Here is a 26,836-nt window from a genome sequence, read left to right on the forward strand (position 1 = left end):
GTGTTACTTGGTGAAGCAGGACTGTGCTGAAGCATTAGTCTGTTTTGGTTGTTTTTTCACTGACCCTGCTGATCTCAGAACAGGTGCTTCCACCTGCCCCACTTTCTCACGAATTGCATCAGCTGATTCCTCCAGCCTCACCTGCAGCTGCTTCACTTTTTAGCTGCCCCATAAATACAAACTTTACACGTGACCTCGAGGTTGCACATATAGATCAGGATGAGTGTGTTGTTATAACTTTAATGTGTTAATATGCCTTTGTGTTGTATGATTTGGCACCCTCTTGTGGCCACAGTTGGTACTTGGGAAGTTTGTTATGCGCAGCTAATTTCCTACAAGTGCGCAGTGGAGGTGAAACTTTTGCCCACATGCCTGTAAGTTTCCATTACATATTATAACCTTAACTATCTGATCTGTGATGCATGTGTAATGTGAGTATATTGAGTTACTATTTGGCGAGCTCAGCTCACTCCCTGTGAGCCTGAGATCTGTGGACTCGGTGTTCTCTGTCACTCATCTTTTTAAACTTCCGTTACTTTTCCTGTGTTTCTTGCTTTTTCAGGACTAATCACAGCATAGAGTTTGATGCTGTCTCTGAACCAACACAACAGCCTCCTTGACCTTTCTGACATCACTGGTCTGGCCTTGAATTTATTTTTAATGCAGGAACACTGTTTTGATCAGAAAATCATTTCTGTTGCTTTCTGCAGGAGGAGCTGGCATGACTTTTTTTCTTTTTTTTTTACCATCACGCAGTGTAACTGTTTCTTTGAGGCTGCAGAGGGTGCTCTGCACAAAGAAAACATCTGAGCAATCAAAGTCCACACAGACTGTTTGCGTGGTGGCTTTAGTGTGTAGTAATCATCATCGTCTTAAATAAAAAATGAAGAAAATCTGCTTAATGGAAGCAGATGTTTGAACAGCTGGATGAGTGTAAACAATTGTGCAAAGGAACGACCTGAAAATATACAAAGAACAGTGAAGCTCTTAAGTGCACATAGAGGTTGTGTTCATAAAGATCCACAAGTTTAAATATGATGCACATTTTATTGAAAAAGTTCATATTACAAAAGTAAAACTATATACACAGTGCTGGCTGTTAAATGGATAAAATCTGCTACATAGTGAGACAACTTTCAGAAGCGTTTTAAGCCAGAGGTTAAAGGACTGAAGCAGTTTGCTGGCTTACTTTGAGGAGGAAGTTCAGTCTGACATTCAGCGTGATGTTTAGTTCATTCTTGAGGAAAAACAAAAGGACAAAGCGACATTTCCTCCCAGTCACTGGTTCGCCTTCTGCCAGCCAAACCCTGAACAACAACAGGGTTTATTAGGTCCTGACAGAAGGAGGTCATCAGGTTACTGCCTGTGTCCGAGTTAAGGACAATGGAGATGCTGAAGTCTTCAGGTCCACTTTGGCTGTGTTTTCCCTGCACGTATTTTAAAACCTGACATCACAACGCACGGGTGAATTTTTGAAAAAATCTGATACTGTAGCACCAGTTGAACAAAATCTGAGCTGATCTTCAGTCTGTGCACCTGTCTAAACCCTGACCCCAAGCATAACGTCTATATTTTATCTTAAAAACTGCACATCAGCATGATGTTGTGTCCAATAGTGCAGCCTGTAGAGGAAGAATGTGAAGTGGAAACTGGTGACTGGTAAACTGGTGAAAACATAAAGTCCTGAATCCACGTTCATTATAGGGCAGAGAGGACTGAGGCGAAGCTGCACCTATATATGATTTCAAATGTTGGAGGCTCTGTCTTCCTGCTCCTCTTGTCTGTAGTTTGTGGTTGTGTTTAGCATCAGAGAGGTAGTTTATTTCCTGAGTTACATTTCCTAGTATTGTTTTCTTTTAACATCCTGGCAGCTCATTATAGTTGTACTGTACAGAACTGGGAACTAGAATCATGGAGGTTGTCCCACCATATGATGATTTCATTAAAACAAAAAATGTAATATTTATTTCATGTAATTTCTCTGGTCTCTGGCAATGCTTTAAACATGCTTATAGGATAAATGTATTTTACTCTGATTAACGTGTTATCTTTGTGGTGCTGTCTTCAGTCTGGTTTGTAAAATAAATAAGCTCATTTCCAGCCAGTGGGAGATGGTTAAGTGCACAAACTAGTCAAGCAGAGGAAAGGGAAGAGTGCTGCTGGCTGAGGGGAGTGTGAGGGCCGAGTGTATGTTAATTAAATCCATCACAGATCCACTGTGGTGTTATTTACTGTTGCACATGCCTGAATTATGTTTCTGTGACTGAATGCCTCTAAAATCCTCCACAAAAACAGACACCTGAAAAACACTGTCTGTTGCACAGTTGCCAGTCTGTTCCAGTCTTCAGTGAACACATGCTACGGTTATTGACAAAGTCCTGAGGGTGCGGAAGGCCCAGATCTCGCAGAGTTTTTGGCTGCGTTGCCAGCGGCTCCACCGTCCAGGCCCAGAGAGCGACGGTACGCCGCCGACAGCCGGTACAGGACGTCAGGCCGAGGGCCGGGGTGGGCATCGGCCTTCTGCGTCATCAGCATCTCGAACAGCGTGCTCACCTCAGATAGCAGAGCTCCGCCCAGTGGGCCGTCCTTCTCTGGGGTTTTACCTGAGGAGAACACAAAGAGTCAGAAACTCCAGATTTCTGTTCGTCTTTTTATAAATCCCGCTTCTGGTTCAAGTGAACATGATCAACACGATCTTCAATGATAATCAACTATTATCTTTTTATTTTCAGGATAATATTTCAACTTGAGGGAAAAAAAAGAGTAAAATAAATTTAAATGCAAACTTTACCAAACGTGGAGAAGGATGAAGATTCCAGGCCATCCCGAGGAAGGGTCTCACTTTCGGGGGATGGAGGGCTGTTGGGGACAAACACGTTGTCATGGTAATCGCTGGTGAGTGGGAGGGAGAGTCTGGCCATCCAGGAAGGGTCACTGACCTCTGAGAAAACATCATCTGCAGAAAGAGAAGCGATAGCTTTGTCCTCAAACCATCTCAGGTTATTTATAGTGTAATATTATAATATATCTCACAGGTGAGGGCAGACATGAAGGATGCACAAGAAGAAGGAAATGACACAGTGGCTTTATCTGGCGGCTATAAACAAGTTTTTTTTTCTTCTTCCATCAGTTGCATCCTGCATGCTTGGACTGTATGCCGACGATCACGTCCACGCTGACACAAAACTCCTCCCGGCCCTACCGGCTGCCTGGCGGGCGAGTCGATGTCAGAGGCGTAAATGTCGGGTGTGTCTCGGAGCTCTAACCTTGGTTTGTGTGTTTTCACTCAAACATTCAACATGATTACATGTCTGACTTCATTTATTCATCTACTGTAAATACACTGTCTGCTGGACAGAGTGTGAGGGGAAAACACAGAGATATACTCCTCATCCTGTTCCTCACCCTGACAACATCCTGTTGATGTTGTGCGCTTCCTGCTTGTGTTTTTATCAGATGTTGTTGTAAAAACCTGATTTCACACCAGCACTAATAAAGTTTTTCTTGACCCTAATTTAACGTAAAACATAAAAGATCTTTACAGCCAAAACCTGGATAAGCTCAAGTACGAGCAGGATTGTGGAAAACTTTGGCAGAGTGACGGGATGAGCAGAAACACCAGTTTATTTTCTCATTAACAGCATTTGTCAGTGCACATCTGGAGACCTGCTATAGGAAGCTGCTCATTTGTCATATTCCTGATGTTGGATAATGTGCCAGTCAATTCTATAAGAACATACATGTACTCCCAGACTGTATCTGCAGCCGTCGTGGACTAAAAAGCAGAAACTGTGAGAATCAGCCTGCGGACGAGCTTGGTCTCTTTCATCTAACCGCAACCAGATGGAGGATTAAATGTACCACCACAAACACACACTAGTGCTTACATGCAGAATGGTAAAGACCGCCCCCAAATCACCCACCCACCGTCCACCCCCTTTCCTCTCTTTGTTTTAGGAGTATTTCACCACAGAGCACCCAAACTCAAAATCCTCAAAATTACTAAACGTGTCGAGTTTCAGATCATCTTCCTGTTTATCCAAGTGTTCTGCCTGTAATTTGAATCCATCTTTATACTTTATTTAATCTGAACAAGTCTTTCAGGGTTTCTCCTCCAATAGGAAGCTTTAAACACTGAGCTCTCGTCGAAAAACAGCGAGGCCTTCTTAGCCTGTATCTTCTTTACCTGCGAAACAGGAGTCAGCAGTGGAAGTAACAGGTCTCATAGAGACTCGTTTGTGTCCACATACACAAAGAAAAAAAAATTGTTTTCTCTGTTTAACAGGGTAAAAAAGGCCGCAGGGGTTGATAGTTGAGACCAGAGACGTGCATGTCTCAGATTTTCACACTTCTTTTGTATTTTTTAAAATTTGTTATGAATTAAATATCCATTACTTGGATAGACGTGCTGCAGCTGAAACTAGTTTTATAACCAAAGTTATTCTCCCCTACTGGCGCTGAATGCATTGCAAGCACACAATATACTTCCTACTGTAATATATTACAATCTGTGCTGGATGTCATGAAGAATGTGCCAGTTTGTCTCAGTGGACACAAAAAACTGCAAATCAAAAACTGTTTTTTACAACTGTTTTGTTTGTGCTGTGAGCTCCATAAACTCACAACAATGCTGGCCAGGATGCAAAAGCAGAGCGTTGTAAAATCCATGAACTCATAAATACCAAATACAAAGAAACCAAAGACTCAGGGGGGGAAAGCAGCTGTTCTAACAGAGACAGAAAACAGAGTCAATTCACAAGAGAGGTGGGTGAAACATGAGAGACTCAAGGTGGAGAAACCAATCACCGGAGCAGGAAGCCAAGCAGTGCCTGGCTCATTAGTCATTATATCATTTTTTTTATAATAACCAGAAGGTGCTTTTGACCCCTAAACAGGAGAGCCTAAAGCATGCCTATTCAACTACAAAGTTAGTTGGGCCAGATTTTCAAACCGAGGAATTTATCTGGGCCAGATATTTTTTTTGAAGCCAGTAAGCAGCAGATCATGATCAATTTCAAACCCACACAACTGTACTGAAAAACAAGTTTTTTTTTTTATTCCTTTTCCCCTATAAATCTGGTGGTGACCTCTCACAAATGCACACCAAAAAGTCCTTTTTTTTTTAAAAAAAAAAGGGAGCTATAACTAAACTATTTTTTGCACATTTGAAATAATAATAATAATAATAACAAAAAACATTTTGATAATTCCCTTTCAAATTAAAATAAATATTTCGCTGACCACTCACTTTTCCTGCCATGGATGGAGCCCCATCGGTCACAAGTATACAGATACGCTTCATATCCAGACCATTTTCCTCAAAAAGCTTAAATCTTCTCAAACATTATTTCGCCAGCTGTGTGTCCCTCTAACGGTAGTAAACCGAGCAATTTCCCATCCAAAAAACGGACATATGCGCACAACTGTGCATTATCAGTTCTGTCTGTGATCTCCTGCTATAGACATTACATCAGTTTTCTTCAGGTCATCTAACAGCATTTCAAACTCGTCTGATGCCAGAACTTCAATTCTACGAATATTTGAACTGTCCTACAGGGGTACGTTTTTAATAGCAGATGTCACACTTACTTTTCACCGCATCCATCACGGCCAGCATGCAGTATTTCATTGTTTCAGAATCTGTGAAAGGCCTTTTGTTCTTCGCCAAGAAGCAAACACGAAGGGAAGATGCTGCAGCTCTCTCTTGGGCTGTACAGGACCCACCATGGTAGTACAACTCCAGTTGTAAGATTATTAAACTCGGTAAAATGAATAAGTATTTGTCAGTCCAGGCAGGGTTAAACCGACAGTTTTCATTGTCAATTTTGCGCTTTTGGAGTGAGAAAGACATGCTGTTGTCGCATCATATATTATGATGATCGTTTAATATGTTTACATCACGGTGCATTGTGGGTTACATATTGCTAGGCTACTAGGAGTGTTGCATTCACAGTCCACACTACGCTGTAGGAATTTTAAATTTTTTAAAAATTAATTAATGAATTATTTTTTTGCGTTTTCTCTGTGTTTCTGCCAGGACCACAGGCAGGGCCACTCGCAGGTTGCTTCTGGGCCGCATTTGGCCCGCGGGCCGCCATTTGAATAGGCTTGGCCTAAAGGAACCGAAGGAAGCCAGTGTTTCCTTTGAATGTGTTTTAATATTAACAGGAGGAAGAAGAAAATCTACCTGATTGAAACTTCAATGAGCTGTGGGCCACTGTTGGTACTGTCATCTCATTGGAGGGACACTTCAGTGTTCAAGCAGTACAACAACAAACAATTTTCAGAAATCTTTGTGGGTGTTTTCTTGTTTGTTTGTTTGTTTAATTTCAAATATTGTATAACAAGACAAAACTACAAACGTGAATGCAGATTTTAACTGACTGACGCCTTTCATTGAACTACCAAATGACCACATTGGTCCTCTTTCTGTCCAAACACATGGCAGCACTTCTGCTATCATTCTGTTCATATTTAACAAAATAAAAGTGCAGACATAAATGTACACATTAGTTTTTAAATGTCTCACTGAACTAACACAGCCAATCCCTCAGCATGTTTGTATTCTCTGCTCATGTTGCCTTCATATTCAATCATTTTGGGCTTTTTAAAGAACTTATTTTAACATTGCACTCAAGAACAAACAAATCCTTCCCAACAAAAAAGTCACTTCAAGGGACAAATTGCATTATATTTCTTCATGGCAATATACGGGCCGCATCTAGGGGTGACGTGGACCGCAATTGGCCCCCGGGCCGCGAGTTTGAGACCCCTGCTATGGATACACAAACATAAATTCTGTTCATCATTAAATTATTTTACACTAAAAATGACAATAAGAGCTTTCCTTTTCATATATATTTTCCTCTCAAAGTTATTGTCAGTCCTCAGAGTGGAAACTTTGATAAAGATTCTTTAGTTAAAGCACAGAAGCAGTATGCTCATCTACCATGAGTGCAACCAGTAACTACAAAATACAAGACAAACCAACATAAACGCACAGCTTCTCTCCCCTCAGCAGCCATAACATCATCCTCAGGTATGAACAAAGGGACGTGCATTTATGTGTGTGATTCATAAAGGTGCAGGTCAGGAAAAAGAGGAATGTGCTGCCCTGAAGCTTTCTTCAGAGCTGAGCTGTCTGCAGCACAGTGTGACTTACACTGATGATGGAGCCTGCGGGCTGAAAGGTGAGTCAAGCACATACATAACTCAACAAACTCCCACTCGCTCTTTTGTTTCTCTCCCGCGCTCTCGTCCTATCATAAAGTGACGCTCGTTCTTCCATCATCAGCCGGTAACCCCCTCTGCTCACCTCCAAGCTGTGACCACCACAATGCCAGGAAGAAACTTTTTAACACACCTACGGTACACGCTCAGACACTGGATGAAGCGAGTGTTGGCTTTCATACCGCTGAGGAATTCCCAAGATGTTAGATAAACTTTGGACAATCGACATTTCTTATCCCTCAATCATTACTGCGTTTTGCAAACACGAAGTAATGAAACCAGCTGTTTGTTTACGGGGGAAACAACTGTCTCCTTATGGCAGAAGAATGTAAAAAAGAGTGTATCAGAGATTCAATCTCAAAACACAGCAAGACGTCCTGAGTGGAGTGTGTGTGGGTGGATGTGGATGTAACTTGCCACTGTGTTATTTCCTGCTTTCATCCTGTTTTCTACAGTTGTCTTTGACTGTCCATTGTGAGTGATCAGTCTGTGTGTGTGCTGCAGGGTTAAAGTTTGGCTGCTTTTATCCGACAAATCAAAGAGCTTCACCGGGAGGTTCCAGCTAAATTCACCAGTTTAGTTTCAGTAGATCTTTAAATAGACTAACCATCAGTCAAACAAACCTGAACATCAAATAACCTTCACACAGAGTCAGGACACACTGTTTTATTTTATGGACCTCTATGGTGGGAGGATGCAAACAATGCTTACAGCTACTCATGCTAAACTAAAGAAATCAGCTAAAAAAGAACAAGAATGAGCTTTTGTGGTCAAAAAACCTGGAACCTGAGTTCATTACTAAAAATATCTACAAGTGCTGAAGAGTTAAACATCATTATTTTACTGCAGTTGAGTCGGTGAGGGTTAGCTGGTTGCTTTTGCTTGGACGTCTGTTCATTTCCATGCTACGTGGAAATCTGATTAAGAGAAATCTGATGATCCTTTAACGTGTGCTTTCCCATTCAGTGGTGATGACGATATCATTGATTTAAGATAGGATTTCACTTCCAATTTCCAAGAATTATTGCTAACCTCAGGTGTCTGTCAGATGTTGTGTGCTTACCAGGATTGTTGAGGAGGTTGCTGAGTCCTTCCTCCAGCTGTGGGTCTATCGGTGAGTCTCTTCCTGGTTCCCAGTCCACATCTCCAGCCTCGCTCTCGCCATGTCCACTGTCTTTGGTGCTCTGCCAGTCAGAACAGTCCTGACCTCCATACCTGCAGACAAACGTGAACTTGACTCACAAACTCTCCGTTCATGTATCTGTTTAACTTTGGGCAGCGTGTCTGTTTAAGCTGATAGTTTGATGTCACAGAGTTCTTGATAGAAACGTTTCAACTATTAAAGATATATTTTTTTTAATCTAAAATTGCAATGGGAGCATTCACTTTATACAAAGTTAAACAAGTAGTTGGGTATGCAGTCCAAACTCATTTAAGAACAGAATCTGCCCAATTTACCTTTTCTCTGGTTTGGTTGTTTATTTTTAAAAATAAAACAATTCTTAATGCTTAATAAGAGCCAGAACATGAAATATAAACATATAAAATCTTTGGTGATGAGTCTATACATTAGGGATGATTAGAAGTCCCCAGCTCACAGTAACAGTGAGGCTCATGCTGAGTTGGCAGGAGCACGGCCATGCAAGGCTTAAAAACAAACATCCAATTCAATCCTCAAACTCAGTGAGAGGCATCGCAAACATAATGTGGTTAAAACACTTTAAAGCCGGCAGCACTGTTTTATATCAGTTACAGTCTGACTGCTAATTAAAGTCACATCCAAGCAGCACTGCTCTGCTTTGAGTCCACATGATGTTTGGATGCAAACTATAATGTGATATTTAGGATTCTCATATGTCAGAACCATTTCCTAATTGTTGCCAATACAAAGTTTGACCTTATTTGACCTTGAGGGAAAGTTCAGAGGTCAGTGTAACGTGATATTTAGAATTCCCATATATCATTCCTTATATGGCCATAGCTCTATATAGCATTACTATCAGTCTGACCTTCAGATCAATCTATGTGATAGAGAGGTCAGAGGTCAAATGTGACATTATAATATAAATCTGTACTTTCTATTTGTTGACGTCATGAATCATGGTTAAGTTCTAAGACATTCTTTTCCCACCAATAAATCATGAAGTTGACCTTGAGGTGGATGGATGTCAAATTTTAATGATTGTTTAGGTGACCTCACTCTACAGCCCTACAGAGTTTATCAGAATTCACTCCAAACTTTTTCAGTTATCGTGTTTATGACACTCTAACGCTACCAAAAACAGAACCTGCTTAGTGGAGGTAATGAGCTGAGTGCTGACTGCAAACTGTCAGCCACAGGTGACCTCACCCTGCGAGTGTCAGAGCTGTGTAGGAAGCAGAAATCAGAAATCTTTGGGAGACAAATGGACAAGTTTGAAAATGTTGCTAGGCGTTAGAATGAGTTTTTGATATCCAGTTAAAAACATATATTCCTTAAAATACAGTGAGTCACAGGAGACAGAACTCCAGAGTACAGCTGAGGTCTGATGTTTTTAAGGGTTTTAAAAAGGTGATAAAATTCCTGAGGTTTCAGGTGACAAGTCCTTTGGTAAGCACATCTCATCAGAGCAGCAGGCTCGGGCAGGAACCAGCGCACAGATAAAGGTGAGCTCACACACAGGATTTATGCACACTCAGGTGTGTTTTGTGAGTGCGATGAAACAGTGCACCGTGTGTATCAAGGTGATGTCAGATCTTATCTGAGCGCAACAGTGATGCTGAAGTCCTGCTTCCTGTCAGAGCCTCTGAATCACTCTGCTGCAGTCTGCTCTGGCGCACACGCTGCGGGGTTATGAGACACTCTTCCTGCGACACTGACTTTGTGTCCTGTTTTTCTGTTGCTGTTATTTCAGTCACAGCAGGTCAGTCGGTCAGAAACACCAGGGAAGACATTTGTCAGCTGCAGCTTTCACGACTTTAAGCAAAAGCAAAAGTTCCAGCTGAACAGTGTGGCGTTACTGTCACTGCTATGAAGGCACAGATGCTGGAATAATGCACTAACCACATTGAGTCAGGAGCTGCCCATATTCCCAAGTGCATTTTATTTATATGAAAGCCAGGAGCGTCCCTCACGGCAGCCACTTTGCTAGACATTGAAACACTAAACTGAGGTGAAAAATCTTCTTTAGTCTAAATCAGGTTGAAGAGATGTATTTTCACTTTTCCATTAAAGAGAGTATTTGAACACAGACAATGCTTAATACGCATTTCATGGTGTTGAAGTAATTTTGTTAGGCTACCTACAAAGATCTGAATTCATTTTAAACTTTTCAAGTTAGATTTAGCTCAGGTGTTTGGTGCACAAAGTAGCGCAGCCATAAAATACTCAGCGTGGTGATCTCTAACCCTCACCACTGGGTTTCACTTAATAAAACCACAGAACAACAACATGTGTTTGTACGTGGATCAGATTGATCATTATAACATATGCAGGTTCTTAAATTTGGTGGGACCCCCCCCTCATATTTCTGCAATCAGAAGAAGACTGCATCAGAGCGCGCAACAGTGATCACAGTCTGAAGCCAGCAGCCATCTGGCTCTTAAACAACCCTCTGATTAAAGGAAAAACAAGTTCTGCATCTACATCGGGATCTTTCCTTCAGGATATCAGTCTGTTTTTTTTAAGTCAGTGTGCAAGTGCAGTTCCTATCAGGGCAGCAGGAAGAGACTTGTGGTGACCCGTGTTAGTGTCCGGCCACATTTTTAGCTAGAATAACAAATATTGAAGCCTTAAAGGATGAAATAAAGACACTTTGAAGAAGACAGTGTGCCTGGCATGTCCACTGTGCAGTCACTTCTACTAGAAAACATTACTCATGTTTGAATTTAAATCATGAGCTGAATAGACTACAAAGAGTTAAAACTAAAAACATGCTGGCATCTGATCAGAGTTAAAACTCTTCGGGAGGTGTGTGTGTGTGGAATGTGTGTGTGTGTGTGTGTGTGGGGGGGGGGGACTGAGTCTTATTTGTTTCTTTTTGATGAAATGATGACCAAATAAACATGAATACTTCATTCGGTCTGAGCACTCTGTGTCACCTTAAAGAGTGGATTCTTCACTAATCTTGTTTCCAGCTGATTGACCCTTTTTTTTTTAATCACACTTCACCCCATCCTAGTTTCGTTCCCATTTTTAAGGCTCCAGAAGTTTAAAAGCAGTTTAAATTCATATAGGTACAGAATGTGAATGTATTTCTATTTGGAGCAAATTTTGAGTATAACGTGGTTTTGTGCCAGATAGAAGCAGGTTTGTGACCTTGCTTTGATTTGCTGCGTCTGTACTCCAGAGGAGGAGGATGGAGAGGAGAAGTCAGACTGACCTGCCATTGCGGTGAGAGTATTTGTTTCCACGGAAGTTCGTTCTGGGCTGCAGCTGACCCTGATGGAGGAGAGAGAGGAGCTGGGAGATCTGCTGTAAGGAGGAAAAGATGGAGGGAGAGGAGAGATGAAGGTGAGAAACAAGAGGAGAAAAAAAGGGTTAAACGCACATTTTCAGACATCACATTTCAGTTTATCCAGCTTCACCTGAGGTTCACCTGACAGCAAACCAGAGTTACTCCTTCACAGTGAGTACTTCTACCAGAACTCAGGCACTGACCACATGATATTTCAATACACACATGCTGCACACATATTTGTGCAGGGTCAGACATTAATATTATATATATATATCTCAGAAAGCTGGTGGGTTATTCATCGGGCCTGTTTGGAAGAGCGGGGTGTAATTTGGTTTCTACAGGTAGATGAAACATGTTTGGAGGTGTAGAACCTCAAAACCTCTAAATCAGCGGTCCCCAACCCCCGGGCCACGGACCAGAGTCATTTGGTACCAGGCCGCGAGAGTTGAGGCTCAGGTGTGAAATGTATGGTTTTCAGGGGTTTTATTGGTTTTCAGCGTTATTTTGTTATCGTTTTTATTGTTAACTCGGTTTTCCTGGGCCTTTTCACGTGTGTTATGAATAAATCTTCTTTTTTTCGGTACCGGTACTAGTTTTATTTTGTTGTATTTATCCGCGACACCTTAAAGGCCAGTCCGGGAAAATATTGGCGGGCATAAACTGGTCCGTGGCGCAAAAAAGGTTGGGGACCGCTGCTCTAAATCACCACCCAAGCAAAGCAGTTTCATGGGCAGAAGTCAGCAGGCCAGTGCGGTTATTTTTAATTTATTTTAATTTGCTAAAAAGCCATTTCATTGATTTTTTTTTGGTCACACGTGATGATCCCTCCCACTGCGTTTTCTTTGTTTTCTTCCTGGTTTTGTGTAGGAGGTAGACAGAGTGGAGCCACTGAGCTGATTGCTACATAAGCTGGTTTTCATGCATTAAATCTCTTTCTGTCTGCTTTGGCTCACTCTGATTGATTTTTATGTTTTTTCAAACATTCGAGCTCATCTGCAGTCACAGCCACACACAGCAAGTTTGTGGTTTATGGCATTCTTGAAGCTGTTTTTTGTTGCACATTTACTGACCACAGAGTTAAAAATCAGTGCCTAACGAGTGATAACAGACCCTTTTCACTGCAGGCATTTTGAACTGATTAACACTCAGAGACCCATGACAGTGAACAAGCATCCACAGAGGATCTCCTGAGCTTTTTTCCTGCTGAAGGTCCACTGAATAATCTCACTCCTAAAGTGAAAACATTTTGTTTGCAAATCAAATCGATATGATTCACAAATTTTCTACAGACTGTGATGTAACTGAGGGGAAAGGAACATGTGCGTGTGGGATTATTTAATAAGTCGCTGTATCTCCATCACATGCAAAACATCACTTTAAGTAAAAGGTTTTTCTTTTGCTTTCAGAGTTGCAGCAGCTCATGTTTAAAGGATTAAACTGAAGCTCCAGTGTTTTTACTCTTCAGTAGTTTATAAGTAAATGTATGAACAGCTGAACTTTGAAAGAAGTCAATAATAAATCAATGTAACTGCCTTGTTAAGGTGAGTGGGTTTCTCTGCTGGTTGAACAAAAAGTGCACGTGATACGAGCGACATAAGGAAATTAATTCGTGCTCTTTGTGATTTTTGTTTTAGTGTTGCAGTGTGAGAACTGAGCGGCCAAGTCCGTCTCACTGCTCTGAGCTTTCTGCTGACAACTCTGTTATACAGCGGATACACACTGCACACCAGGGAGGAAGCACACACACATGTACAAGGTGAATAATGTGTGTGTGTGCATGCATGCTAATTTATGACTTTGTTTTAGCCGTGACATTTGTGTGTTTTTTCACGTGCACTCTGCTACAGTGACAGGAAATGGTCTCTACGTAAAAGCCTATTCTTCTCTGGCTGGTTTCCTTCCAGGACGAACTCCAAAGTATGCACAGTGATGATCATTTGTGTGTGTGTGTGTGTGTGTGTGTGTGTGTGTGTGTGTGTGTGTGTGTGTGTGTGTGTGTGTGTGTGTGTGTCTGTCTGTGTCTTTGTGAGGTGGAGGTGAACAGTAAATCCCCCTCCTCCAAGGCGTCGAGCAGGCCTCTTCCTCTGTGACCTCGAGGTGGGAGAGAAATATCTGAAGTCCAAGGAGTGCCAACTGGGCTGGCTGGGAGGGTTAAGGAAAGGAACTGGGCAGAACCCAAAAAGGCCTCTTCCCGTTTCTAATGGGATTCACGTGAGGATGTCGGGCCCGGCCAAGGTCTTTGTTCTCTGTCTGCAGGGCGTTGGCAGCGACTTTTTCCCTCAATAATGCAGATCTGTTTTAACAGTGCAGCATTTCCACAGCTGAAAGTTAAATTCACCATGACTATGACGCTTGTAAAGCATTTCTAAAATATAAACTGGCTTTTCTTTTTATCACCATTAATTGGTGGCATCCTCTCTACAAAATCAAATAAGGACAAATTAAATGAAGCTTTCAAAATGTGCTTGTAACTCCAAATACTGAAGAATTTATCCCCTTGTGGTCACGTGAAGTGTTAAAATGAAACTCCACATTTCCTGAGTAACATTTTAAGCACATATAACTGATGTTTATTTATAATTCCAATTATCATTGCTTGTCTATGTTCACTGATAGGTTCAAGGAACTGCTGAAAGTAAGCTGTAAAAATCCACTGTATGCTATTCACTCAGCACCAAACAACAGACATAACAGGAAACAAAGCTAGTGGCGTATTTAGGAGCCAAGGAACCAGATATTTCCTTTGGGAGATGGTGAAGAAGGAATCCTGAAACTACCCGCCATACAAAGGCCAGTCATCAGGAGAAAGAGTGAACAGTCGGAACTATTTTTCACTGGTGAATTAATGTTCAGTTGGTTTCAGGATCACAACCTAGAACATCACAGCATGAGATATAATGGGGGTTTTTTAAATAAGAAAAACTATTGCATGAAATAAATCCTGTTTGTTGAGTTATTTTAGGCCTGTGCAGACAGGCTCTCTGTAAGTTTTTTTTTTTTTAAGCCATTTGAAAGTGACAAAGCAGCGTGTCAGAGTAGTGTTAGCTTACACTATAAACACATGACAGCTTATTTTAGCCAGCCTCCCTCACACACTCCTCTTCTGGCCCACGTCCTACAGAGCATGGAGCGGCCCTTCCTCCAATATGAATCTGATATGTGAGATTTAGTTTAAAAGTCTGTCGGGGTTTCTCGTGGGGGATTTTTGGCTGTGACACATGAGCACATGAATAAATGTGCTACTTTTTGGTTTCAGAGTGATCCATCAGCGGGTTATTCTCCCCTACACTCACACGTCTCGGCTGACTCCAGCCTTCAGGCAGTCTGAGTAAGTCATCATACAGAAGGCTGAAAAAGCACAAAGACTGCTGGGAAACTGTAAGGGAAGCTGCTCTGTGTATGTGTGCTGCTGTGGTGGTGGTGGTGGTGGAGGAGGTGTGGGGTGCTTTTAATCTCTACTCTCTAATGGACTTCACTTCAGATTAATCTCCAAGCCTCAAAGGAGAACACTTAATTACTCCAACACTAACTGTAAGCACATGTTGAAATAAATGTGATCACACATTTTCGACCTAAGTAAATGGCATTTAGATGAGAGCCAGCAGCAGCAGCACATTATCCTTAATGTTTAAGCTATAGAAGAGAATGTAAATAAGAGCACATTAAAAAATCATCATGCAGATTTAGTGAAATCATTAACACCAGATAAATGGATAAATATGTCAATTCAACCTGCAGGAAAGTTGTGTTTTGGAATGAACGTGGCTTGTTGTAATGAGTTTCATTCTTGCAGCAAATTTAAATAGTTTTAATGTTTGAAATCAGTCATGTGTGACTTCATTTTACTTAGAGATCTCTCCACAAATGAGACCTTAATTCGTCTTTTTATGCAGGTTTAGTTGTATATACCGGTGAGTAAAGGCTTTTTAAACACAAAACAGTTTACTTGATTAAAGACACCCAAACTTATTTTATTTTCAAAGACTTGAATTAATAAATACATTCAAGTGGCCAAAATTGTAGATTAATGCCACTGATCATTACCTTAGAGATAAGAAACAAACAACAATAAGATTAAGTCTTGTTAAATATTATGGAATAAGTAAAAGAAGAAAACTCACCTGCACCTCTGGAGAAGCTGAAGAAAGCTCAATGGAGTCTCCAAAAGCAGCCATGGAAAGACGGACCAGGTTTCGAAGGATCTGCCGGTGAGCTGCATCACGTGCTCCATGTCCATCCGAGGTCTTTGGCCTCCTGAGAGTTGCCACAGATGCTGATGAATATTGTGAAACCGTTTCCTCTCCTTCAGAGTTCTTCGGCCTCTTTAAGGTGCTGGAATGTGAGACTGAGGAAGAGGATGAAGTGTTTCTGGATTTGTGAAGCGTCCGGTATGATGTTGCTGGAGATGAAGGTAAGGTTCCATCAAGTTCAATGTTTCCAGGTTTCCTAAGTGTTCTGCAGTGATGGGTGTTGGGCTGAGTGACATCCTCTTCTAGATAGCCTTGGGAATGGAAGCTTGCATTCATAACTGATGGCATTAAGCTATAGTGACTCTCAATCTGCTGATCATCTGAGGCTGGAGGTGGAGTTAGTGGCTGGGCTTCACCATCGTCCTCAGGGAGGTCTTCCTTTCTTCCTCGGATTACGGGAATTAACTGGATGTCAGATTTTCTGATGTTCTTCTGTGGGCGCCGAGGATGGCGGGTGTAGGTCGATTCAGCCTGTCTGCAGTTGTAGGCCCGGTTGTCCCTTTTCTCAGGGCGGCAAAATGTTGTCACCAAAGCGATGGCCAATAGAAGAAGCAGGCATGTAGCACCGAGGCAGATTGCCATCATCATAGTGAAGCTGAGCTGTCCACGGTTTCCAGGTGATGAGTTCTTTAGATGGTCCTTGAGGTTTATGAAAGTCACCTCCAGAGTTGCCTTAGTAGCCAACCTCGGAGTGCCCATGTCAGAAACAGTGATGTCCACCTTAAAGGTTTTCCCAATGAGTTCGGTAGCATTAGTGGTATTAACAAACAGCTGGCCTGAGGTGTTATTCAGCCAAAAGAGCTCAGACGGGTTTCCATCAGTAATGAGGTACTGGAGTTTCCCATTGAGTCCCGTGTCCTGGTCTTCTGCTTTGATTGTTGATGCGAGAAATCCAAGCCCCTCTCTGACTGAGTGATCAGTTGCCACATTGGTGGCTTCCTCTTTGATGGCATTCCCCAACTCTGTCACAATCTCACCTCTGTATGCATCAACGGGTACACTGAGAGATGCTACACCTTTTCTTGGTTTTGGCTCCTTGATGACCGGGAAGTTGTCATTTACATCTTCTATGTCAATATGTACTCTAGCTGTGCTTGTGAGTGGTGGATGTCCATGATCAACGGCTTCCACAATGAAAGAGTAGTTCTTGAATGCCTCGTAGTCTAAAGGTTGCTGGACACTTATGACACCAGTTTTGGGGTGAATTGAGAAAGTCTGCGTTTTAGTTTCCTCAACAATGGAGTAGGAGACTTTTCCGCTGAGCTCCAGGTCCTCATCATGGGCTTCGACTTTGAGAATGTGGTAGCCTGTCATGTTGTTCTCCTTGAACGAAGCTCTGTAGATGGGGATTGAAAATACTGGGGCATTGTCATTCTCATCCAGAACATAGACAGGTAGATGTTCGACATAAGAAAGTAAGGGGTTTCCGCTATCCCGGGCAAAGAGCGTGATATTATACTGCATAACCTTCTCACGATCCAGGGAGCCGCTGGTGACAATCATGTAGTCGTTGCCGTGCATCTTTTTAAGTCGGAAAGGGCCTGAGCCTTGTTGAATCTGTGCAGTCACATTTCCATTTCTTCCTGAATCTGCATCAGAGACCGTCACCACAGCAAGGAGAGTATCCTCTGGAGCTCCTTCCAGCACAGTTATAACCTGCGAGCTGGCTGGGGTCCAGGTCAGGCGTATCCTCGGTGCATTATCATTAATATCTATGAGTTTGACGTGCAATCTGCAGTAAGAGGGGATCGCATTTGGCCCATGATCGCTGGCCTGTACAATTACTTCGTAAGAAGACTGGGCCTCGTAATCCAATGGTGCCCTGATACTCACTTCTCCCGTTTGTGGGTCCACATAGAAGAGCCTTTGAACTTCTGGATGTGTGTGCTTACTAAATGAGTACTCAACCTCCCCATTGGCTCCCTGGTCTGGATCAGTGGCCTTGAGCTTGATCACAGTAGTCCCGAGTGCTGTGTCCTCTGGTAATGACACAGTTGGATTGCTGTCCTCAAATGTGGGGCTGTTATCATTTGAGTCCTGAATACTAACACGGACTAATGTGCTCCCAGATCTGGGTGGATTCCCTTTATCCCACGCCACAAGGGTAAGATCAAAGGAAGCCTGAATTTCCCTGTCTAATTCTTTGACAACCACCAGCTCTGCCTGTTTCGTCCCACCAGGACCAACTGTCACATCGAGATCAAAGTGCTGGTTGACAGACAGTGAGTAGGTCTGGAGGCTGTTGGAACCTGCATCAGGATCCACTGCCCAGTCCAATGGGATTCGCTTCCCAAGGCTAGCAGTTTCTGAGATCTCCACTTCTTGCAAAGTATTGGGGAAGCTGGGACTGTGGTCATTTAAGTCCATTACTTTCACGTGAACCCGCAGGCACTTCACAGCACCTCGTTTCCTGTAGAGGACACTAAACGCCACCTCACACAGGTCAGTCCCTCGGCACAACTCCTCCCTGTCCAATCGGCCCTGGGTGGAGACAACCCCATCTCGAGTGGTGACAGAAAAAGGAAGGGCTTTTCCCTGCTCCACCACCTGGAAATCCTCCAGAGATCCGCCTTCGTCCCTCTGCCGCAGGTCATCCGCCAGACAGCTGACCCGGGTTCCCGCCGGCTGCTCCTCCGAAACCTGGTACTGAATAGTTGTTGATGAGCAATGTGAGGAGAGGGTCTTGGAGCAAAGACTCGCAACGAGAAGCAGAGCGAGCAGCATGATGATATAAAGTAATAGTTAGCTGCTGTCTAAAAAAAGGTTTGTTTTTTTCTGTGAAAGACTAATTAAACAGACATCTCTAAGAATCCATGCGCTGACCTGTAAAGAAACAAATAAGAGATATTTTAAAATCGAAAGACTGTTAAGTGAAATTATTTTGTGACTCTCTCTGCTGTCAGATAAAATGATAAAATTCACATTTCTCCCAAACTAACCACCACGACCAAGTCAACAAAGTTAAGAAAAACTGATGGTTTTCAAACACAAATACCTAGAAAAAAAAAATCCAACATGGTCAGGATACAATTATAGAAGCCTACAATTAAGATATCATCCTCTCTTTTCTTCCCTCACGTCTGCCTGCTGTTGTTACTCACACATACAGCTGCTGGCTTCCAGCCTCTCACTTCATCCTCCTTGACTCTGTAAAGTTTGGTTCCAACTGAGAAAGCTTGGAAGTGGGTTTCCACATGCTAGAAGGGCACCAGCCAATCCAAGAGCAGGAGGAGGGTCATATGTAAATGAGTCCAGACTGAACACAAAAGAGACGCTCTCCCCTGTACCGAGCAAACTCAGCTCAACTCTGGAGTGCCTTCAGAGAAATATGACACTGCCTCTCTGTCACTTACCCCCCCATTGGTCTGCATTTCATCACAACCTGCAGTGTGGGACCTTAAATCACTTGGAAATTTTGTTGTATACCAGTGGGAAGATAACTGGCTGCAGGATATATACCCGAGCTTCATCACAGTGATCTATATCTGACACAAGAATACAAACACAGATAAACCATAACACACAGGCTTATTGTTCATGCTATTAAAAGTGTATTATTACTGCGCAGTCTGCCTGAACACAGTGATGACTTTCCCCCTCTTTGAACAGTAGTCTTTGTTTTATGTATTTGGAAATATGCAACATTGTTTTATTACCTCCTGGAAAAGCAATCCTTGAAGAGTTCGCCAGCTATGAAGTAAATGCTCAAAATCCAGAAGCCTGTCCTTAATGTGACAAACCCACATTCCAGCCTTCTCCCAAATATAATTACAGAGAGTTTCATCTTCAACCACACTGCCACATGAGGTCAAAACATTTCCAGAAAGCCATGGCAAACACATTTCGCTCATTCCTTTGCACTTAAAGGTTTGTTTATCAGTGAGAGGAGTTGAATGCTTTGAAAAAAAGTCAGTTCATGTCAATTTAGAATTGAATTTTATTTAGTTCAGAATTTAAAGTAAAAAGAGTAGAATAGTCTTGTAGTTTAATGTTTTTCCAGCATGTCCTCAGAATATCCTGCAGACACACAGAATTATGCCAAGGAAGGTTCAAGCATATCACTTTCCTTTGGCTCAGACAGAGGGGGACTATTCGAAGCCTAAAACCATCAGTGCTGTCACCTGCCAGTGAAAGACTGAGAGGAAGATGGATGACTGATGAAATCAAAGAAATGCAAGACGACAGAGCTGAGAGTCCTGTTCAGAAACATATATCAGAGATAATTTATGGAACTCATAGTCACACATAGGATCCACAGATTAGTTTGCCCGAAATGAAAGCAAAGCACAAAGCAACTGACTTTTTTTTAAATAAAGTTGTAACTAAAGTGTAAAAGCAAAACATGTAATTTGCTGAACAGCCAACAACATGAGTGATTTTAAAAAGCTGAAAGTAATCAGCAGTGATGTGAAATCTCCAAACAACCGTCCAGTTCACTGACATCATAAGGAGATCGTTTCATTTCAGATTCAGTTCTGTTTAATTTATATAGTACCAAATCACAACAAGAGTTATCTCAGGGTGTTTTATTTTGAAAGGTAAAGAAGCTACAATAATTACAAATCATTAGATGCACTTTGGAAAAAAATAGTTCTGTGGTTTAGAGTGTTTACTCAAAGGATCAGATTACTTTCTCCATCAGTTCTTATTGGGGTTAAGAACTCAGGTGAAACTGAATGAAGTGATAGCAGAAACTGCGGGCTCACTTTGAAATGTAAGTATCCTGTGGTCCTTGCTGCAAAATTAAATTAAAAGGCACAAAACTGACTTCAAAATGTGATTTAAAGAAATCATTAGCGATAGTGAAAGGGACACAAACATCAGGTTCCAGAATAGCAAGACAGTACTGGAGAACAAAATATCTGAATTACGCCTAAATATTAAAAAAAACAGAATAAATCCTAAATAAAACATTTAAGTGTAATTTAACCCTCAGTGATGGAGGTCGTCTGTTCAGGCGACACAAACCTGAGCAGGAGTTCAGCCAGGCAGGGCAGAGGTCAGCTGGTCAGATGTGGTTATCTCCTAAACAAACAGCATCACCCGCCTGTCTGCTATGTGTGTGTGTGAGAGAGTGAGAGAGAGAGAGCAAGACCACATTCCCTCTTGAAGCTGCAGACGAGAATGTTTTCGCAGACACACACAGGCATATGTCTGCTTCCAATTAATCTACCACCTGTATGGAAGAATATTTATGTGTGTGTGTGTGAGGAGGGGGTTAAGTAGTTCTATACCATCAGTCTTCCTGTGTATACTCAGTTTTGTACTCGTAGTTGAAGTTGGTTCTTATTAGTGTTTTTCTTTTGGTGTTCCTACGTTCACTTTCATTCATTTTTGATGTTGAAGATGTAGATAAAAATGTCGCTCTTGGGTTGGGTTGAAAATAAAAAAACAAAACCCCAGACCCTCCACTCTAAAGTTTAATGATTGACATTATTTTTAGTCCCAAAGATGAAGCTTGGGGTCCTGAGGATGGCAAAATGAGTTAACAACAAACTAAACTTCAAGAAAGAGGTGCACATCAATGATAGTGTGAGGGTGCTCTCTGAGAAGAGAGACAAAATGAACACAAACAGATTAAAATACATGCAACAGACAGAACAGCTGCTGAGACAAGCAAGAGGGACTTAAAGGTCCATAAATGAGCAAAAAGAGAAGCAAAGCTAGAAGCAGATGCAGGACACACTAAAACAGATGCAAAAGAAAAAAAAAAAAACAATTGTAATGATAAGACCAGAACTCATGTAAATCCAAACAGACAGAGGGAAACCAGACAAAAATATACAAAATTAACAAAATTAGATGCAGAAACAGTGGAAACTGAGGAGAAACGACTGATAAGGCACACCATGAATAGCACTGCAAATAACATGTACGGTTAACATTTACACAAAAACGATCCAGAACTAAGATCAGATAGGCTGATGGAGGTCATTCTGTTTTCTTCATTGTTAATCCAGTGCACTGTTGGGTGGGGCTGCCGGAGCCTGGAAAGGTGTGGCAAACCTGGACAGGTCCTCCTGTCCATCACAGACTGAAACGGACTAAAATGAAATGCAAAATGCAAAATGCTCTTCAGTGGGGCAGACAGACACACAATGAACAAAATTTACAGTACAACCACAAAAAAACCGACTGAAACATTCTGTCTTCAGGTAAATTAATTTATTAAGTTTGTTCTTTGAGTAAATTGGCAGAAAATAAACAGAAAACAGAATTTTGTATGAAGCAAAAATGATCACAAAGGCAAAAAAAAACAGCATTCAAGTCTCCAAGTGCAAACCAGCAAATAGATGCAAAATATCCACAGAGAGACTCCAACTGTGCAGAATCCACAAGCAGAACTGATTCTGCTGCAAAAGCTTTGTGGCTGGAAACGGGACAGAGTTGGTCCCCAAACGATATGTAAAGGTAAAAGGCAGAAGGTGAGAGGAAACTCAAGCTCATTGTTGGTTGTCATTAAGTGGTAGAAGCTTCACATGACTGTGTGTGTGTGTGTGTGTGTGTGTGTGTGTGTGTGTGTGTGTGTGTGTGTGTGTGTGTGTGTGTGTTTATCTGTGACCCCATTAACTCCCGTTAGCTTTGAGGTCCCCTGTAAATTCACCTTTCGTTTGGCTTAAACCCTCACTGAAAGCAGCTCAAAAACCCCTCCACAAACAGTGTGTGTGTGTGTGTGTGTGGTTAAAAGCAGGATGTAACTGATCTGCTGACCTGCATGTTGCTAGATAAGGATCAGAGTGGAGGAAGACAAATACCAAACACTCTGGTGAGGACAAACTCTGTGTGTGTGTGTGTGTGTGTGTGTGTGTGTGTGTGTGTGTGTGTGTGTGTGTGTGTGTGTGTGAATTAAATAAACATTCTTACCAAATTTAATTTACAGCCAAACACAGAAACTATTGTCTGCAGCTGCTGCAACTTCAAGAACATTAAAGTGTGTTTTTTGTTCACTGTCGAATCAGATTCTCTGATTGTGCTAACGACAGCTGCGTGTTTGTCTGCATCACATCGACATGAAGCATCTAAAATTATGAGACTGTTTCAACATGTAAGAGAAAAATCCTTCTCACTCCCAGTTTATCACATACTGGCTCTCATTTAATGAACTGGGTTCTCCTCCGCATCAGCAGGCAGGTGGGATGGCGCTGGCGTAGACCACAGGACAAGTTTGGGCTTTGGCTGTTGGTTTACTTTCGTGAAGAGGTTGTCCTCAGTGATCCTTCTGTGATATTTTTGTGTAGCTCAATCTCCGCCATTCTTTGCGCGCGAGGGGGTGGGGGGGGGGGGGGGGGGGGGGGGGGGGGTTGGTGCACTGAAACAAACCAAAGAAAAACTTTTAAAATTTAAAAAGCCACCATGGTCACACCAAATTTGGGTTTTACTTTATATTTTTAACCTTTAAGTCTCAGGTGGAGCGGTTAAGCTGCTCCTATTGTCCTATCCTTTTGTTTGTGTCCTGTGGAGGACGGACTAATCATTTCAAGGCTGATGGAAGCCACAGTTCAGACTCTCTATATGTTGCCTTTGTCTTTATTAGTCCGATAACTCTGTTCACCTTCATGTTCTTTTCTTGGAACCTGTCCTGGAAACCAGCCTGCTTGAATGTGGCCATGCCTCCGTAAGCGCCATCAGCCACTCTCTCCTGCCTTGGTCAGCTTCTCTGTTCTCTGCAGAGGAAACGGCTCAGCTGCTTCCCACTCTCCACCTGTGAACTTCTATTCACCTTGGGGTTTTTTTTTTTTGCCAGGTCAGTACTCCTCCTAGACTCCAATCCTCACTCCTGGCAAGTAAGACTTTTGCCTTTGATCACAAACAACATGCAAAAAACCAACCAACCCCTTCGTGACCATTTGGAAGCTTTTACTCCAGCAGTGCTCCTGGTCCAGCTACTTTGGAGAACTGGTTTTATACAAAGACTTTTGAGTTTCAAACATTTCAAACTGCCGACAGTCTGTTATCTGAGTCTGTGTTTAGCCTAATTATGAAAATTGTAATAGAAGCTGAAATATCCTCACCTAAAGATGATTAGTGTTATTGAACTGCTTTGGTCAGAGTTCCTTATTCTGTCTTTCCATTGAAACAATGTTCAGATGACACTTTAATCAAAGGCTTATCCTAAATCAATCTGCAGCCATTGTTCACCTGTTACACTCATGCCCGTGCCTCAGTAACAGAACATTGCTGACTAAGCAGTCCTGCAATTGTGGCAAACGTGGCATCAGACCAACACGACAGAGTCAGGAGTCAGACTGTTATTCTAATCACAGAGAGGGTTTCTCAGAGTCAGATCATGGCTATACTTATAGCAGAAATCAGAGAAGAGAACTGAGGGATAGGAAAGGAACTTCATCCTAATAACACAGTCTGCTAAAGAAAGGAGCAAAGACTGACTGTTTGCTAGCTGAAGCAGCTTTAAGGTGACGTGGATGTCTTTAGTGAAAAAGCATCATCATGAGTTGATTTTGAAACAAAATCAAATCAAAGAAAAAAATCTTTTAAAAATATGGTTCATGTTCTAGAAACCAGTCTGAGCTTTGAGACACGGAGCTTTGTTATCCTACTGAAGACACTGCACTGAGGTCATAAAAGATGGGCGTGGTCAGCAGCAGCACTCGGGCATGCTGTGGAGCAGCAGCCTGTACACTGACACAGGCATGATGGCTCCATGTTTTAAACGCCGAGCTGACCATCTGAGACTCATTAGACCACAAAACGTTTTTGTGAGTCTGTGTGAGCTGTAGCCTCAGTTTCCTGTTCTTAGCTGACAGCAGTGGCACCCGGTGTGGTCTTCTGCTACTGTTGTCATCAGCTTGAGGGTTCAGAGATGCTCTTCTACAGACCTCGGTTGTAACAAGTGCTATTTGAGTTTCTGTTGCCTTCCTATCAACTTGACACGGTTGGACCTCTGCCATCCACAAAGCATTTGTACTCTGATATTTGTATTAACGAGAAGCCGAACAGGTGTACCTAATGAAGTGGCCATTAAGGAATTACACACGAACACACCAGGCATCAGAGGTCATACGGTATGACCTCTGATGCCTGGTGTCCACATGCTGTGGTCGGTGTTTAAGTGAAGCCACGTTACCTTTTCTGGTTAAAATGCTGCTGCCAAAGTAAAACACTTCCTGTCTGAGATTAGCCCAGAAACAAGTGGTCTGCAGCTGCATCTTACACACACACACTTTTTTTTTGAAGGTGGTGTGACACTCGACTGCACTCTAAAACATAGATCCTGCTGTGTGTGGCCAACGCGTCAGACTGCAGGGGAAGGCGAGAAGAAACCTCGCTGAGCTTTTTATTCTGTGCTGATCATCTTTCTGATCTGAACCCTGTGTCTCCTTCATCACTGCTGAAACCACAAAAGAAGAACTTCATGAACATTTTCCAGACCATGGAGGCTGATTTTCATCGGTAGCTCACCAGCTTCAAAGACCCAGATGCAGCAGGCAGGCAGGAAACACATGTGGAGACTTCTCTTTTAACCCGTTCTTGCACAGTCTCATGAATCTTTCATTCCATTGGGTTTTTTCTGGATGTAAACTCAGTGGTGTTGGTCCACTCTATGCTGGGCTGTTTGCTTCGCGTGTAATTCCTCACTTTCCTCCTTTTGTTTCCAGTATTCTTTAGCGTTTCCTGTTAACATTCACTGCTGCCGTGACTTCAACACTAAGTGGGTTTGTTTGGGTCAAAATAAAGAAAGCGGGTAATTTCTATTGTTCTGCGTTCTTGAATGTGAGTTACACATTTAGTTTCCTGCAGTGAGAAGCAGATTAAAAATGCCCAAAGCTGACTCTTGGTCTTGACAGTTAAATCAGCAAAATTCAGTCTCAGCAAAAATAACTATGAAGCATTTTTATCATCATCTGTTACTGCTGCAGGTCTACACGTGACTCTTTAATGTGAACGCTCAGGAAATGTTTGGATGTGAAATGCTGCCATCTTGTGGGAAAACACAAAAGCACACATAAAAGCTGCAGTGCCCCGTGTTCAGAGATGATCACATGTCCAAAGCGAGTCCCAAAGAGCTTCTGAACCGGTCAACAACGGTTGACCTGGTGACCCGTAAATGTTTGGTGTGGCAGAGTTCACGAGGTTAGAGGAAGCCCAATGACAGTCAGTGCGTGCTGTTCATCTAATAGATCTTTGCCGCTTTGAGGTGTGTCTCCTGCTGCAGTCTTAATTCTTCTCCACAATGATGCAAAGCAGAGGCCGAATGGCGGCCTGCGTCTCCCTCATCTGGGAGGAGCCAATTCACTGTAGAGGACCAACTCCTGTAGCAACCTTACCTCTACCTAACAGAAACATCCTCTGAACTTTGTTTTAGTCATCGTGAACTAGGGCTGTGCGATATGACCAAAATCTCATATCCCGATATAAAACACCTATCGTCCGATAACGATATAAATCACAAAAATTTAACATTATCTGTAAATTCTGTGAATCTCGGGCAGCTGAAGTGTTTCCAGCTGGGCATCGTGTGTCTGGTGTCGAGTGTTTTACCGATGCATGAAACTACACATTTTTAGACATAAGTGGTAATGGCTGCCGTTTTCTTTGCGAGTATTTATTACACAGCGTGTTGCGGGGAAAAGCCTGTTCTAACGTTTGAGTCTAAGGTTTATTTTTTAGCACCTGACAGCTCTTTTTTGCTTGTCATCGGTAAATACTCTGCATACTCTTTCACGTGATTCAGTTTATTTTGAAAAGTCTCAAAGATCTTGAGCTTTATTGTGAAAGGTTTATGTGGAAAATAAACAAGCGGACACGTGATGGTTTTACCATCTTGTTGCTAACAACAATGCATAAAAACAGGCGCTTGTCCATCCATAGTATGGTTATATTAAATATAAGAGAAAGAGAGAACTTTAAGAAATTAATATAGCCACTACAGTGACCATCAAAACGATGAAAAAAATA

At 42.2% G+C, this 26,836-nt stretch overlaps 1 protein-coding gene across 3 annotated transcripts; it reads right to left on the bottom strand.

Annotated features, from left to right (window-relative positions):
- Window positions 1-1,033: 1,033 nt before the first annotated feature.
- On the bottom strand, window positions 1,034-19,078 carry pcdh12 (protocadherin 12). 3 transcript variants are annotated; one of them, XM_086304741.1, is made up of 6 exons: window positions 19,021-19,078; window positions 15,797-18,742; window positions 11,592-11,683; window positions 8,294-8,445; window positions 2,792-2,956; window positions 1,034-2,603 (listed from the first exon to the last, which is right to left on the bottom strand). In XM_086304741.1, exons 2-6 carry the CDS (start codon window positions 18,641-18,643, stop codon window positions 2,365-2,367), a joined length of 3,495 nt encoding a protein of 1,164 aa, XP_086160867.1. In that variant the 5' UTR covers window positions 18,644-18,742; window positions 19,021-19,078; the 3' UTR covers window positions 1,034-2,364. The 3 variants fall into 3 exon arrangements, with proteins under 3 accessions (XP_086160867.1, XP_086160853.1, XP_086160860.1); XM_086304727.1 differs by having other exon boundaries at window positions 15,791-18,742; XM_086304734.1 differs by having other exon boundaries at window positions 15,791-18,742; window positions 18,964-19,053.
- Window positions 19,079-26,836: the final 7,758 nt, after the last annotated feature.

The sequence above is a fragment of the Aulonocara sp. 'chitande type north' Nkhata Bay genome, linkage group LG2 (assembly GCF_057382095.1).
Source record: "Aulonocara sp. 'chitande type north' Nkhata Bay isolate Kocher_YH1m ecotype deep benthic linkage group LG2, A_spYH_male_GT1.1, whole genome shotgun sequence".
NCBI classification, from domain to species: Eukaryota; Metazoa; Chordata; class Actinopteri; order Cichliformes; family Cichlidae; genus Aulonocara; species Aulonocara sp. 'chitande type north' Nkhata Bay.